This window comes from Eulemur rufifrons, chromosome 5 (assembly GCF_041146395.1).
Source record: "Eulemur rufifrons isolate Redbay chromosome 5, OSU_ERuf_1, whole genome shotgun sequence".
NCBI lineage: Eukaryota > Metazoa > Chordata > Mammalia > Primates > Lemuridae > Eulemur > Eulemur rufifrons.
In genome coordinates this window covers 42,556,710-42,572,781 of record NC_090987.1, presented here as the reverse complement: position 1 = coordinate 42,572,781, position 16,072 = coordinate 42,556,710, and the positions used below count along the sequence as shown (strand labels likewise).

Sequence of the window (16,072 nt, the reverse complement as noted above, 5' to 3'; positions counted from 1 at the left end):
TTCGCTAGTTGAAAAACTAACAGTATATCATTAAAGGTATCTTAGACTGTATATATTTTAACAAGTTATACTTTGTAATTTAATTTTTAAATTGTAGGGGCCGGGCATGGTTGCTCACATCAGTAATCTTAGCACTTTGGGAGGCCATGGTGGGAGGATCACTTGAGGCCAGGAGTTTGAGACCAGCTTAGGCAACATAGTGAGACTTGTCTCTACAGAAAATTAAAAAATTACCTGGGCGTGATGGCACGTGCCTGTAGTCCCAGCTACTTGGGAGACTGAGGCAGGAGGATCACTTTAGCCCAGGAGTTTGAGGCCACAGTGAACTATGATGATGCCACTGCACTCTACCTTGGGCAGCAGAATAAGACCCTGTCTCAAAAAATAAATAAAAAGGAATGCAGCCTTATTTCAGAAAATTTGAAAAATGAAGAAAAAGAAACTATTCATAATCCTACCACCCTAACACAAACTAGGTTGGCGTTTTGGGGTAATTTCTTATAGTAATTTTTCCCTTTTTTCCCCTTAACATTTAGCAGATCCTTAACATTCACTAGGGTATATCCCAAGACCAAGACTCTCAAAAAGCCATTTTAGTATGTAGTACGCTATGGAATGTAGTACACTATGGCTGAAATTTTTAACTCTAAATGAGAATTATAGCATGTGCTATAGTGAATAATGGAGAATAGACTGTGGTATTTTAAGTAGTCAGTGCTGAATGGTCAGCCAGGCTCATTCACTAGCTTAATGTCTTGATCTAGCATCCATGCTTTTGTTTTTTTTTTTTTTTTAAGTTTTTGCTTTGAAATAATTTTAGCGTATAGTCCATGGCAATAAGAAAACTCACATTGTTATGCAACCATCACACCATCCATCTCCAGATATTTTCATCTTGCAAATCCAAAAATCTGTACTCATTATATAGTACCTCCATATCCCCCTTTCCCCACTTTTCCAAAGAACCTAGTTCCTTTTATTTAAGAATGGTAGTTAGAGCCAAGATCTGGGCCCTAGATGGGCTCATTGCCATTGGAGTATGACTGCTTCTAGGCCCTCTCAGTAGACAGAGCAAGGAAAGATACATGTGTATACTAACCATACACATCTATGTTTATTTCTGTATCATTGTATTTTTTTTAATGAACAGCAACAAAAATCATGAGCTCATACTGATATCTCTGAGTCGAATCCAGTACTAATACACCTGCTTATTTTTAACTTATTTCTCTGACAGTAAGACACTTGGCTCTCATTAACCATAATATGTTTATTTGTTATACACCCTTTTTAATTACATTTGTGCTTCATCAAAATTATAAATTACTCTCTATTGCATTCTGTGGAATTGTTCTTGAATATCATGAATAACAAGGATCAATTCCATTTATCATAATGTATATAGAATTCTGTGTACGGGCCATACCTCAGAGATTTTGTGAGTTTGGTTCTAGACTACTGCAATAAAGCAAATATCTAAATAAAGCAAGTCACACAAATTTTTTGGTTTCCCAATGCATATAAAAGTTATATCTATGGCATACTGTAGTCTATTAAGTATGTAATAGCAGTTTGTCTGAAAAGTAATGTACATACCTTAACTAAAAAATGTTTTATTGCTAAAAAAAGCTAGTGATCATGTGAGTCTTTATCAAGTCATCATGTTTTTGCTGGTCTTGCCTCAATGTTGATGGCTGCTGACTGATCAGGATGGTGGTTGCCAAAGGTAGGAATGGCTCTGGCAGTTTCTTAAAGTAAGACAGCAATGAGATTTGCCACATTGATTGACTCTTCTGTTCACAAAAGATTTCTCTGTAGCATATGATGCTGTTTGTTGATATTTTACCCACAGTAGAACTTCTCTCAGAATTGGGGTCATTCCTCTCAAAGCCTGCTACTGCTTTGTCAACCAAGTTTATGTAATATTCTAAATCTTTTGCTGTCTTTTTAACAATGTTCACAGCATCTTCACCAGAAGTAGAGTCCATCTCAAGAAACCACTTTGCTCATCCATAAGAAGCAACTCCTCACCCTTTCAAGTTTGATCATGAGAGTGCTATAATTTATTCACATCATCAAGCTCCACTTCTAATTCTAGTTCTCTTCTGTTTCCACCACATCTGCAGTTACTTCCTCTACTAAAGTCTTAAATCTTTTAAAGTCAACCATAAGGGTTGGAATCAATTTCTTTCAAATTCCTGTTAATGTTATTTTGGTCACCTCCCATAAATGTTCTTAATGGCATTTAGAATAATAAATCCTTTCCAGAAGATTTTCAATTGACTTTGCCCAGATCCATCAGAGGAATCACTATCTATGGCAGCTATAACCTTACAAAATGTATTTGTTAAAATAAGACTTGAAAGTTGGAATTACCCCTTGATCCGTGGGCTGCAGAATGGATGTTGTATTAACAAGCATGAAAACAGCATTAATCTCCATGTACATCTCCATCAGAGCTGTTGGGTGACCAGGTGCATTGTCAATGAGCAGTAATATTTTGAAAGAAATCTTTTTTTCTGAGCAGTAGGTCTCAGCAATGGGCTTAAAATATTCAGTAAACCATGCTGTAAACAGATGATAATCCAGGCTCTCTTGTTCCATTTTTAGAACACAGGCAGAGTAGACTTAGCATAATTCTTAAGGGCCCTAGGATTTTCAGAATGGTAAATGAGTGTTGGCTTCAACTTAAAGTCACGTGCTAAATTAGCCCCTAACAAGAGAGTCAGCCTGTCCTTTGAAGCCAAGCACTGACTTCTCTCTAACTATGAAAGTCCTAGATGGCATCTTTCAATAGAAGGCTGTTTCATCTACATTGAAAATCTGTTGTTTAGTGTATCAATAATCTTAGCTAGATCTTCTGGCTAACTTGCTGCACCATCTGCATCAACACTTGATACTTTACCTTGTACTTTTATGTTATGGAGCTGGCTGCTTTTCTTAAACCTCATCAGTCAACCTCTGCTGGCTTCTAACTTTTCTCCTACAGCTTCCTCACCTCTCTCAGCCTTCACAGAATTGAAGAGAGTTAGGGCCTTGCTTTCGATTAAGCTTTCATGTAAGGAAATGTGTGGCTGGTTTGATCTCCTATCCAGCCCACTTAAACTTTCTTTGTATCAGCAATAAGGCTGTTTTGCTTTCTTATTGTTATTGTGTTCACTGGAGTAGCTCTTTTCATTTCCTTCAGGAACTTTTTCTTTGCATTTAGAACTCAGTGGTTTGGCACAGGAAGGCCGTCTTTCAGCCTGTCTAGGCTTTCAACATGCCTTCCCACTAAGGTTAATTATTTCTAGCATTTGATTTAAAATGAGAGACTTGCAACTCTTCCTTTCACTTGAACTCTTAGAGGGCATTGTGGGGTTATTAATTGGCCTAATTTCAATATTGTCTCACAAAATAGGGAAGCCTAGGAGAGAGAGAGAGACAGAACAGCTAGTTGGTGGAACAGCCAGAACACATTCATCATTTATCAGTTAAGTTTGCTGTTTTATATGGGCGTGGTTTATGGCACCCCAAAACAATTACAATAGTAATGTCAAAGATGACCATAACAGATATGATATTAAGGGAAGAGTTTGAGATATTGTGAAATTACCAAATTGTGACAGAAAGACACAAATTGAGCATATGCTGTTGGAAAAAATGGTGTGATAGACTTGCTTGACCTGGGGTTGCCACAATCTCCAATATGTAAAAAATGCATTATCTGCGAAGTACAATAAAACAAGGTATGCCTGTACTCTGAAGGTACTTTTAAGAAGTGAATTCTTGAAAGGATTTGAAAATCAAATATGGGTGTTAATTCTGACTGATCTTTTAATTATGAATTTAACATTTTATATATTTTGGTCATGAGACGAAGTTATATATTCATATACAAGTTTAGGTGTCAGTGAATCTGTTTTGAAAATCTTTTCTTTTTATTTTTTTTTTTATAGGTCTTAACTTGCAGAGTCAGTTTAATCTGGAAAATGTCACTGTTTTCAATACCAATGAGCAGGAAAGCACCCTGGGTCAAAAGGTGAAGCCGATATGAAATCTTATCACAGGACATATTTACAAGTTTGTTATTGAGTTAACTCATTTGAATGGGCCTCTCAGTCACCAAACATTTGAACACTTTATATCCAGTTTATAGAAACAATATGTATTGTGTGTAAAAAATTGAAACAATGTTTAAAATAGAAAGTACAGCTACTCTGTAATCCAAGGGAGATTGTGGTAGTCTATGGAGTAGCTGTAGTTTCTGTTAAAGTTGATAAATAAGGTCTATCTATTGCTATTTTAATAGTAGTAATCATAAAGTGGATTATAGAGTAGCTATACTTTCTGTTTCAAATACGTTTGGATTTTTTACACAGAGCACATATCATGTCTATAAATAATTATTTCTATAACGAGTCATAACAGTCTTTGTCTAACCATACTAGGACTTTTTGCATATATACATATAAACATATGTTGTTTTTTCCAAAATTAGGTCATACAATACATACTGTTCTAAAATTCACTTTCTTCTTTTAACTGATGTATTTCTGCATTGGTACATTTAGATTTGTCTCAGTTTTTTAATGGCTCTTGGTAACTCTTTGAGTTTAGACATCACAGTCCCTGTCAGTGGACATTTAGGTAGTCTGTAATAGTGAAAAATTGTTAACAGTATTACAGTGAATAGTATTATATCATTGCTAAATTATGCAGGTATATCCTTAGGATAAATTCTGACAAGTAAAATTGCTGGGTCAAAATATATGCATATTTCAAATTTTGATAGCTGTTGCCCAGTTACTTCTCAAAGAGAAGTCCGTTTATACTGCCACCAGTGGCACATGGAGAAAGCCTGCCCATCTTCCCGTAGCCTCACACCAACATTGGGAATTATCAATTTTTTAGACTCTTTGCTTAATTGATATATATACTTAAAAAATAGGTTGTCTTTTTTTTAATTTGTATTTCCTTGATTATTATTGGAGCTGAGGAATTTAATATACATTGATTGGAATATATTTTTCTTCTGTAACTTGTCTATTCATGGCATTTGTCCATTTTACTGTTGACTTTTCTTTATGATTGTATATATTTCCAAAACATTTAGCCATAGACTCTTTATTCCCAGAGAGAATCTACTAACTATGTTTTGAGAAATACTGGTTTAAAACTTTCCATTGTCTTCGTGACTATGTTATACTGTTATAGTGCTCTTGAGTTCTTTCAACCCTGTCACGTAGAATTCCAGTTGCAATAAAGATTAACTGTAGGTCTAGATAGGTACTATGACTAGACTTGTCCACTAATGGTTGTCTAGGATTGTGTAAATGATCTCTTATTCTAGCATTTATCTTCTGCCTGATGACTGTTTCATGATAAGCTGTGCATTTTTTTCAATTTAGCACACTGAGGATAGAGAAGAAGGAATGGATGTAGAAGAAGGGGAAATGGGAGATGATGAAGCTCCAACAACTTGGTGAGTTTTCAGGGCTTATGTTTTCTTGATTTACAAAGATAATCCCTTAATTCCCTATCAGGTATTTTCTCTGGAGTGAGGATATGGATATGGATATGGACAAGGAGGAAGGAAATCATGCTCATAGATTTCTTCCATTTGTACCTTTCTCTCTCTCTCTCTTTTTTTTTTTTTTTTTTGGAGACAGGGTCTCGCTGTGTCTCTCAGGCTGGAATGCAGTGGCAATCATAGTTCACTGTAACCTTGAACTCCTGAGCTCAAGTGATCCTCCTGCCTTAGCCTCCCAAGTAGCATGCACCAGCATGCCCAGCTAATTTTTTGTAGCGACAGGGTCTCGCTATGTTGTACAGGCTGGTCTTGAACTCCTGGTCTCAAGCAGTCCTCCCACTTTGGCCTCCCAAAGTGCTGGGATTATAGGCATGAGCCACCAAGTCCAGCCCCCTCCTTGCTCTTAATACTGTTTCTTATCTTAGCCTCTATAGCTCTGTGCTTTCTTTCCAAATACAGTAAGTCCTCACTTAACATTGTCTATAGGTTCTTGGAAATTGCAACTTTAAGTGAAACAATGTATGACAAAACCAGTTTTACCATACACGAATTAATAGAAACAGGGGTTAAGTCCCTACAACCTATTTCTGGTCACAAAAACATCAACAAACTTCTAAATAAAGATCAAAATACTTATAATATTAAACATTGAAATAAATGTGAGTTATACATACATTTAAGAAAGATTAATAATAACGTGGCTGTGTGCAGTGGTTCATGCCTGTGATCCCATCATTTTGGGAGGCCAGCGCAGGAGGATCACTTGAGGCCAGGAGTTCTAGACCAGCCTGGGCATTGTACCGACACCCCATCTCTACAAAAAATAAAAAAAACTAAGTAGGTATGGTGGCATACGCCTGTAGTCCTAACTACTCAGGAGTCTGAGGTGGGAGGATCATTTGAGCCCGGGAGTCTGGGGTTACAGTGAGCTATGTTTGCACCACTGCACTCTACCCTGGCTGACAGAGTGAGATTCTGTCCCAAAAAATAAAAGATTAATAAAAACAATTATTTACCCAGTTATTCTAGTTCAAGGTCATGGCTGGCCAGGATCACCAGCTCAGGGCATAAGGCGGGAACCAGCTTTGGACAGGACACACCATTCCGTCACTGGGTGCACTCACAAACGCCCCCACCCTCACTCGTCCTGGGACCATTTAGACATGCCAGTTAACCTAACGCGCACATCTTTGGCATGTGGGAGAGAACTGGAGTACCCAGAGAAAACTCATGCAGACGTAAGGAGAACATACAAACTCCCCATAGATGGTGGCCCTGGCCAGGAATCAAGTTTTTTTTCTCATCAGCATAAGAGATGACATTGAAAGAAACACAGTGATTTGAGGACCTGCCATAATTTCTTTCTAGTTAAAAGCAATGAGGAAGAGAAAAAGGAAAATATTAAGGAAAAATTTCTTTCACTAGCACTCATCCATGTGTCTGAGGGGATGAAAGTTATCGTCATCATTTGTAATTGAAATAGTGTCCATTATTACTACCTAGAAGATCAAGAGGGGATTCGTATATCTGCACAGGGAAATGTATTCCTGACATCCCAGATTTCAAATTCAAGCACACATTAGAAGAAACAGAAGTAGTGCGGCTCCAGGCTTACCTCCAGTATTTCCTAGTCCTGTGACCTTGAGCAAGTTACTTAACCTTCCTGCAACTCAGTGTGAACATCTTTAAAATGTAGGGATGCCACCTTCCCTCTATAGTTGTTGAGAAGATTAAATAAGATAATGATCAGAAATTGTCTATTGAGGCACTTAATAGTTATCATTACTATAGTTATCTATGTTATATGTAGTGGTAAATGTAAAGCACTTAGAACATTGTCTATTCAGTTATAAACTATAATTATATAGCTATAGTTATTTTTCTAGAGACCTTTTTGTTAGTGTACATTATGGATGGAGTAGGCTTTTAGAGTTTGGCCCAAGCAACATAAGGGCCTGTTCCAAGATAAAGGTCACCTGAAGTGAAATAGTGCCCCCAAAGACACTCTGCCCAATGCAGTTTTGTCTACTTAGACTCTGTGTCAGCCTGTGTAGACAATTCAGCCCTGTTGAATATGTTTGTAAACTAGTCGCAGCTGTAGGAAAGTCACTTAAGACCCAGCACTCAGCTGCCTCTGTCTGTTGCAATCACTATTTTTGAACGGCAGAAGAAAGCCCATGGGGAATTACTTTGTGAGCAGCTGTATCACCAGATGGTCTTAGGCACTGTAATTTACAAAGCAGAACACATGTACCTACGATATGAAGTCCATTTCAAACTTGGCTCAAACACATCAATAAAAAATTTTGATTAAACTTCAATGTGTAAGGTTCTATAAAACACCTCAACATTTTAAAAATGTGTCAAGTTTTACATAGTATTCTGGTTAAAATAGTTAAAAGACAATCTGTTTTAGATAGTAACTGTTGCTTCTAATTTGATGTTATTTGCAAATACAATAAATGGTTCCCTTTTGCTTTGTGTGGATAAATAAAAAATCCAGAAATTTCTGTGGAATAGTGAAGGTGAAAGGCAAACTGCAGTGGGTTAAGGAATGAATAGAAGGTGATGAAAGAGTGACATGGAGTACAGACAACTTTGAAGTTTATTTAGCCATGAAGAAAATGAGAGAGGGACAGCATCTAGTGTAGGGGGATATAACTGTCAAGGAGAAGGATTTTTAAAAGTATAGTACCTAACTATAAAAATTTCCTAACAGTAATATATTCATACTACTTTAAAATTTATTCTGACACCTTAAACACATACCAAGCCAATTAAAGATAAAAGAAGAGAGATCAGAGCCTTTGTAGGTAGGAGATGATAATTAGGAACTTGGAATAAGATTGCTTTTGGTATCAAGCATTAAATCAGATGTGAACTGGCAACTGAGACAAAAAGGGACATATAATGATTACATGATTCTCTTTCTCTGTTAGAGGTAGCCCCCATTTTTCTCAAGAGACAAATTTTCCTGTTACTACATTTTAAGAAGTATTTATTATATTCAATCTTACATGTTATAACTGAGTAACACTGTGTGTGTAATCCTACGTGTGTATATATATACACACACACATTTTATGTATATATCATCTTCAAAACCAATTTTGTTTCAAAAACATTCTTTTTTAAGTATAGAACTATACAAATACTGTTCTTGGTCTTATTTCATGGACATAAATAATTTATATAGCGCTTCTCTTTTTTCAATTTACTTATTTTAGAAAATGTTCTTTTTCTGATTTTTTAAAACTCAATCCACAGAAAACTCAGATGTATAATCTTATTGCTGTAAGTCAGTGAAGTTGCTTTAATTGTAGAGAGGTTGATGTTCAGTTAATTGTTTTCCTGTTTTCGGAGTTGTTGCTGGGGAAGAGTTAGAAAGAGTGAAAGTTAACATGTCCATTAGATTCTTTCAGATACTACTGGTTCTTGATAAAACTTTTGGCAGGGCCGGGTGCGGTGGCTCACGCCTGTATTCCTAGCACTCTGGGAGGCCGAGGCAGGTGGATAGTTTGAGCTCCGGAGTTCAAGACCAGCTTGAGCAAGAGTGAGACCCCGTCTCTACTAAAAATAAAGAGAAATTATATGGACAACTAAAAAAATTGTATACAGAAAAAATTAGCCGAGCATGGTGGCTCATGCCTGTAGTCCCAGCTACTCGGGAGGCTGAGGCAGGAGGATTGCTTGAGCCCAGGAGTTTGAGGTTGCTGTGAGCTAGGCTGATGCCACGGCAATCCGGCCCAGGCAACAGAGTGAAACTCTGTCTCAAAAAAAAAAAAAAAAAAAAAATACCTTTTGGCAGGAGCTAAATTTTGGTCAATTAAAAGTTGTCAGTGTTCTTCACTATTGATTTTTGAAGCAAGATCCACATGCGTTGCATGCTTCTAGCAAAGTTAGAATTCTTTTATCAAAATGAGTTAAGCTTGCTAAATTACTAACCTGACATTACACGTAATTCAAAGCCATTGTGATCTGGGTGAGCATAATTTCAAGGCTCTTTTATAAAATAAAGTACATGAGCTTTGTCACCATTATTTTCTTGCAGACCAAGGGTTGGTTGATTTGTTTTTTTTTCCTGAGACAGTCTCTCTCTGTCAACCCAGATAGAGTGCAGTGGCGTCATCATAGCTCACTGCAACCTCAAACTCCTGGGCTCAAAGTGATCCTCCTGCCTCAGCCTCCCAAGTAGCTGGGAATACAGGCATGTGCCACAATACCCAGCTAATTTTTCTATTTTTAGTAGAGACAGAGTCTCACTCTTGCCCAGGCTGGTCTCGAGCTCCTAAGCTCAAGTAGTCCTCCTGCCCCAGCCTCCCAGAATGCTAGGATTACAGGTTTGAGCCACAGCCCAGAGCAAGTGTTTTTTCAGTTACTTCCAAGTTCACAGCTTTGTTGCAGATAATCGAAGTTGTCACAAGTGTGAATGTTAAGATAAGTGATGTGTTACTCTGTGTATAGATGTACATATGTTTTTCTTGAACTGATATACCAACTGATATAAATTTAATGAAATTCTTTTTTTTTTTTTTTTTTTTTTTTTTTTTGAGACAGAGTCTCCAGTCTCCCTCTGTTGCCTGGGCTAGAGTGAGTGCCGTAGTGTCAGCCTAGCTCACAGCAACCTCAAACTCCTGGGCTCAAGCAATCCTACTGCCTCAGCCTTCCAAGTAGCTGGGACTACAGGCATGCGCCACCATGCCTGGCTAATTTTTTCTATATATATTTTTAGTTGGCCAGATAATTTCTTTCTATTTTTTTTAGTAGAGACGGCGTCTCGCTCTTGCTCAGACTGGTCTCTAACTCCTGACCTCGAGCTATCCACCTGCCTCGGCCTCCCAGAGTGCTAGGATTACAGGCGTGAGCCACCGCGCCCAGCCAAATTTAATGAAATTCTTTAAAAAGACTTTATGATATTAACTTGTAGTTTGTGATCTTAATATGAATTAGATTCCTTTGGTGAGATTCTTTATCAAATGTACTTCCATCTGTTTCACAAAAATACTTTTCCTTTGTTCTGAGATCAATTATATACTTTTTCCAATTTTTTGTACAAAACTGAATTTTAGACTAATAAATTATTTTATACTTTTCTGCTCTAATATGCTTATTTTATGTATAAAGAAATTAAGGCATTTTTCAATATTTCAAACATTAACCACCACTTCCCAAAAAAAACTTCTAAAAAGTATGTCATAAAATTATACTCACTTTATTTTACTATAATCCTTTAATAAGCATTGTAATATTTCCCCTGATGTTGCCTAATCATCAGGAAAAAAGGAATTTTAAGTGTATCCATTCCAAAGATAAAGAATGGGGGATTGGCCGGGCGTGGTGGCTCACGCCTGTAATCCTAGCCATCTGGGAGGCCAAGGCGGGAGGATTGCTTGAGCTCAGGAGTTCGAGACCAGCCTGAGCAAGAGCGAGACCCCGCCACTACTATAAATAGAAAGAAATTAGCCAAACAACTAAAAATAGAAAAAATTAGTCAGGCATGGTGGCGTGTACCTGTAGTCCCAGCTACCTGGGAGGCTGAGGCAGGAGGATTGCAAGAGCCCAGGAATTTGAGGTTGCTGCGAGCTAGGCTGATGCCACGTCACTCTAGCTTGGGCAACAGAGTGAGACTCTGTCTCAAAAAAAAAGAAAAAAAAAGAATGGGGGATTAATTTAGGATCACTAGACCAGTTTCCAGTTTCCCATACAAAATTATAATCTACTTGGAATATCTGTATGGGCATGAAGTTTAGAGAAAATGCTAACTGTAATCTATAGGTTCAATTTAGTAAGGGTTTTTTTTTTCTTTTTTTTATATTTATTTTCCTTTCCAGGTCTATAAAGAACAATTTAGTAAGGTTTATTTTGAAAGAATGGAGTGAAGTAGTATGACAGTCGTGTTTACAGGCAAAATTAATTTTACGGAGATAATGTTGAAAATTTTTGCAGATATTTGAGAGTACGAAATAGTTGATAACAAGCATTTTTGATGTATGGGTAACACTAAAAGATTTCATTGGCTGTTTCTAATGCTATAGAGGATTTCACTGAAACAGCAATTTCTTGGATTAAAAAAAAAGCCTGAACAACCCAAATGCCCATCAATTCATGAATGGATTAGCAAAATGTGGTATATGTATACCATGGAATATTACTCAGCTATTAGAAATAGTGGCGATATGGCATCTCTTTGATTCTCCTGGAGAGAGTTGGAACCCATTCTATTAAGTGAAGTATCCCAAGAATGGAAAAATAAGCACCACATGTACTCACCAGCAAACTGGTTTCCCTGAGTGCAATTTGGGAATAATACCAATTGGGTATCGGACAGAGGTGGGGGCTGGGGGGAAGGGATGGGTGTATACCTACTTGATGAGTGTGATGCGCACTGCCTGGGGAATGGACACGCTTGAAGTTCTGACGGGGGGGGGGGTGCATACCTACATGATGAGTGCGATGTGCACTGTCTAGGGAATGGACACTCTTGAAGCTCAGACTCGGGGGGATGGGGAGTCATGGGCAATATATATAACCTGAACTTTTGTACCCCCATAATGAGCTGAAATGAAATTAAAAAAAAAAAAGCCTGAAGTGTTCGTTTTAACATTAAAAATTAAATCATTTTGTAGTACAAATTGAGTATCCTTTATCTAAAATGCTGGTACCAGAAGTATTCTGGATTTTTGGATGTGGGATGCTCAACCTGTATAGTGATTGCTTGTAAATATAAAAATTAAAAGAATGTGTATTGGCATTGCAGATTTGTAACATAGCCATATTAGGAGTTGAATTAGTAATGCCATAGTAAAATCACTAGAAATAGGGCTTATTTTTGTAATACTAACTTGATGTATACCTTATATGCTTGTCTCATACTAGGGCTTCTTGGTGTATTAGTTAGGATATAATGCCTGTAGCTTTTAACGTAGATCCAGATTAACACTGGTTTAAACACATAGAGTTTTTTTCTTTTTTCTTTCTCATGTCAACATCTGGAAATGGGCAGTCCAGGGCTGGTAGGACAGCTCTACTCAGTGAGATTGTCTAGGGACCCAGCTCCCTTCTAACTTCCTTTTTTTTGTTGTTGTTGTTGTTGAGACAGAGTCTCACTCTGTTTCACGGGCTAAAGTGCTGTGGCGTCAGCCTAGCTCACAGCAACCTCCAACTCCTGGGCTCAAGCAATCCTCCTGCCTCAGCCTCCCAAGTAGCTGGGACTATAGGCATGCGCCACCATGCTCGGCTGATTTTTTTTTTTATATATATGTATTTTTAGTTGTCGATATTTCTTTCTATTGTTAGTAGAGACAGGGTCTCGCTCTTGCTCGGGCTGATCTTGAACTCCTGAGCTCAAACAATCCGCCTGCCTCGGCCTCCCAGAGTGCTAGGATTACAGGTGTGAGCCACCATGCCCGGCCCCTTCTAACTTCATATTCCACTATCCTTTGGTGTTTACCCTTTTTCCTGTAGTGCAAGATGGCTCACCCTCACATCTGCATGCTAGCCAACAGCAAGAGGAAAAGGCAAATGCTAAAACATAGCCCAAAAGTTGCACATATGACTTCCATTCCCAACTGATTGGTCACAATTTAATCACATGGCCTACCTGGCAGCAAGAGAGTTTGGGAAATATAATCTTTTATTCTAAATAACCATGTGTCCAGCCAAAATGGAGGAGCTCCGCCAATATAGTTAAGGAGGGCCTATTGGAGCCTTTGAGTTCCCTAAAATTGTTTATAAACATTAGGTAAGTATTTGTGATTGTGCACTTTTCTGGGCAAAGAGGCCATAGCTTTCTTCAGCTTCTGAAAAAGGTTTGTGACTCAAGAAAAGTTAAGAACATTTAGATATTTGTAAAAGAATTTAAATGATTTATTTAATATAACATTTATTTTACTAGCTCCATTCCAATTGATTACAACCTGTATCGAAAATTCTGGTCACTTCAGGATTACTTTAGGAACCCTGTGCAATGCTATGAGAAGATTTCATGGAAAACTTTCCTCAAGGTAAGTTGCCAGTCAGACTTCAGCAAAATCCCAGTATTTTATAACTAATAGCATAGCTAAAACTTACTCTTGTCCATCATACTTTACACTGTATAATTCTTCCTCTTAATATTTTATACTTATTTCATAATATACATTATGAATAATAATATACATTATTATTTATACATTGTATAATAAATTATAAATGAATATTTAAACCACTGATTTTGTGAAGTGGCTTATAAATGACCTGGAAATTTAAAAGTTAGTGATTACAGCCTTGAGGTTTTTTTATATATAGTGAGTGTTGTCAATATAAATTGATAATTTTTTGCAGAATACATTCTGTCTTTGCACAAAATTATTTCAGCTATCCTGTTAAAACAGGGGTCCCCAACTATGATCTTTGGCCAAATCCAACCTATTGCTCTGTAAACAAAGGTTTATTCGAATACAACTATGACCATTCATTTATCTGTGATCTGTGGCTGTTTTTATGCTTTAATGGCATAGCTGAATGGTTGCAACTAGACTCCATGAGTCCACAAAGCCTAAAATACCTGCTGTCTGGTCCTTTAAAGAAAAAGTGTGCCAACCCCTGTTTTAGAAGAATTCACTCTTTTCATTTTTCTTGGCTACTTAAAGATCAGTTGTCCTTTTTTGATATAACCAAAATCAAAGATAAATAGGTACCTCTAAAAGTAACATGGTATATATTCTGTGTTATTATTATTATTATTATTTTCTTTTTTTTTTTTTTGAGACAGAGTCTCACTTTGTTGCCCAGGCTAGAGTGAGTGCCATGGCGTCAGCCTAGCTCACAGCAACCTCAAACTCCTGAGCTCAAGGGATCCTCCTGTCTCAGCCTCCCGAGTAGTTGGGACTACAGGCATGCACCACCATGCCCGGCTAATTTTTTCTATATATATTTTTAGCTGTCCATATAATTTCTTTCTATTTTTAGTAGAGATGGGGTCTCGCTCTTGCTCAGGCTGGTCTCGAACTCCTGAGCTCAAACGATCCGCCCACCTCGGCCTCCCAGAGTGCTAGGATTACAGGCGTGAGCCACCGCGCCCGGCCCTGTGTTATTTTTAATTGTCTATTTTATATGCAGTTTTTTGGTGGGTGAGGGACACCATCCAAATTAGATTAACTGTTTAGTAGAAATCATGTGGAATTGTCTTCCAAGTGGATAGAATTTGACATCATTGTTTTATTTGGTCATGGTCTTTAAAATAAGAAATGTTTGAGAGTTTTCACAGCTGGATAAACAATTAATTTCGCTGTGAAATTTCTGTATATTCTCAAAGCATTTCTTTCTCTGCCCCTTACAGTAACTTCATAAAAAATCATGTTTCTTTAGGAGTAGAGAGTTTATTTTTACTTTTACAATACATGAAATCTCTTACAAAATAGTTTTTACCCCCATTTTGCTATCACTTTTCTTATTAAATGTATCTCACGAAATATATTTTTGATTGACTAGGAGTAAATTCTAGGTATTTTGATACAGAAAGGCAATGAATGAATTTTCGGGCAACATGTCAAGTAAAACGAACTAATATTTTTATTTTGCAGTATTCTGAAGAAGTTTTAGCTGTTTTTAAAAGTTATAAATTAGATGATACTCAGGCCTCAAGGAAAAAGATGGAAGAATTGAAAACAGGAGGAGAGCATGTATATTTTGCAAAATTTCTAACAAGTGAAAAGGTATAAATTTTTCTATTTCACTAAGCTTAATAAGAAATGGTTATGTTTTATTTCTATTTAGCTGATTGCCATTTTATGTTAAGTTGAATAGAAATATTTCTTACGTTATTTTTGGTTAAAGCTAGAATCCCATTTCTTCCTTGCACAAGTAGAATTAATTTGATTTCAAAGGTGAAGGAGGTGGTTCTACATTAAGTCTGTTTTGTAGATGTATTTTGGAATAAATGCAATTTAATTACTTTCAAGTATATATATTTTAAACCTCAAGTTAGAATTTAATTTGCATTTATGAAGCTAATATTTTGTAATTAGTTTATCATTTAGGTATAAATAAGAAGTTTGAAAGTTCCCTGTTAATCTTGTTTATACCTTTTTAATAAGTAAATTTTGTTCAAATAGAATGGTACTGGATTGTGTAAATTTTCTAGTTAGATGGCACATTGAGTTTATGTTTCGACTCATTCCCTTTGCTCCAAACACATAGCAATGACAGATAAAATATAAAAAGAGAAAACCAAAAAGACAAAGCTGTGCTTCCAGAAACAAGATAAATATCTTCATGGACCAGAAATGCCAAGTAGTGGGCGAAACTGAAGCCTTGGCCTGCTGGACTCTATCCAGAGCAGGTGGTTGGCACCCAGGAGTTTGGCTACAAGTAACAGAGACCAAATGTGCTCCATGTGGGACCAGGGGCCAGAGCCAGATTCACTGCTTGAAGCCAGGGACTGGGGCGGAACTTTACTCACTTTTGAAAAGAAACTAAAAAAAATATTGCCAATCTTCTGCCAAGGGCCATGGTTTTATAGGAAGTTGCGGGCCTAGGGATAACAAAGACACAGCTTTCTATCCATCCGCTTGCTCAGTG

At 37.1% G+C, this 16,072-nt stretch overlaps 1 protein-coding gene across 2 annotated transcripts in view; it reads left to right on the top strand.

Annotated features, from left to right (window-relative positions):
- THOC1 (THO complex subunit 1) overlaps positions 1 to 16,072 on the top strand; it is a 63,176-nt gene that overhangs the window by 14,868 nt on the left and 32,236 nt on the right. For both annotated transcript variants that reach the window (XM_069468528.1, XM_069468529.1), the window contains 4 exons: positions 3,939 to 4,021; positions 5,391 to 5,464; positions 13,407 to 13,515; positions 15,076 to 15,207. In XM_069468528.1, the coding sequence (XP_069324629.1) occupies positions 3,939 to 4,021; positions 5,391 to 5,464; positions 13,407 to 13,515; positions 15,076 to 15,207 (398 nt within the window). The remainder of the gene's footprint in view (positions 1 to 3,938; positions 4,022 to 5,390; positions 5,465 to 13,406; positions 13,516 to 15,075; positions 15,208 to 16,072) is intronic.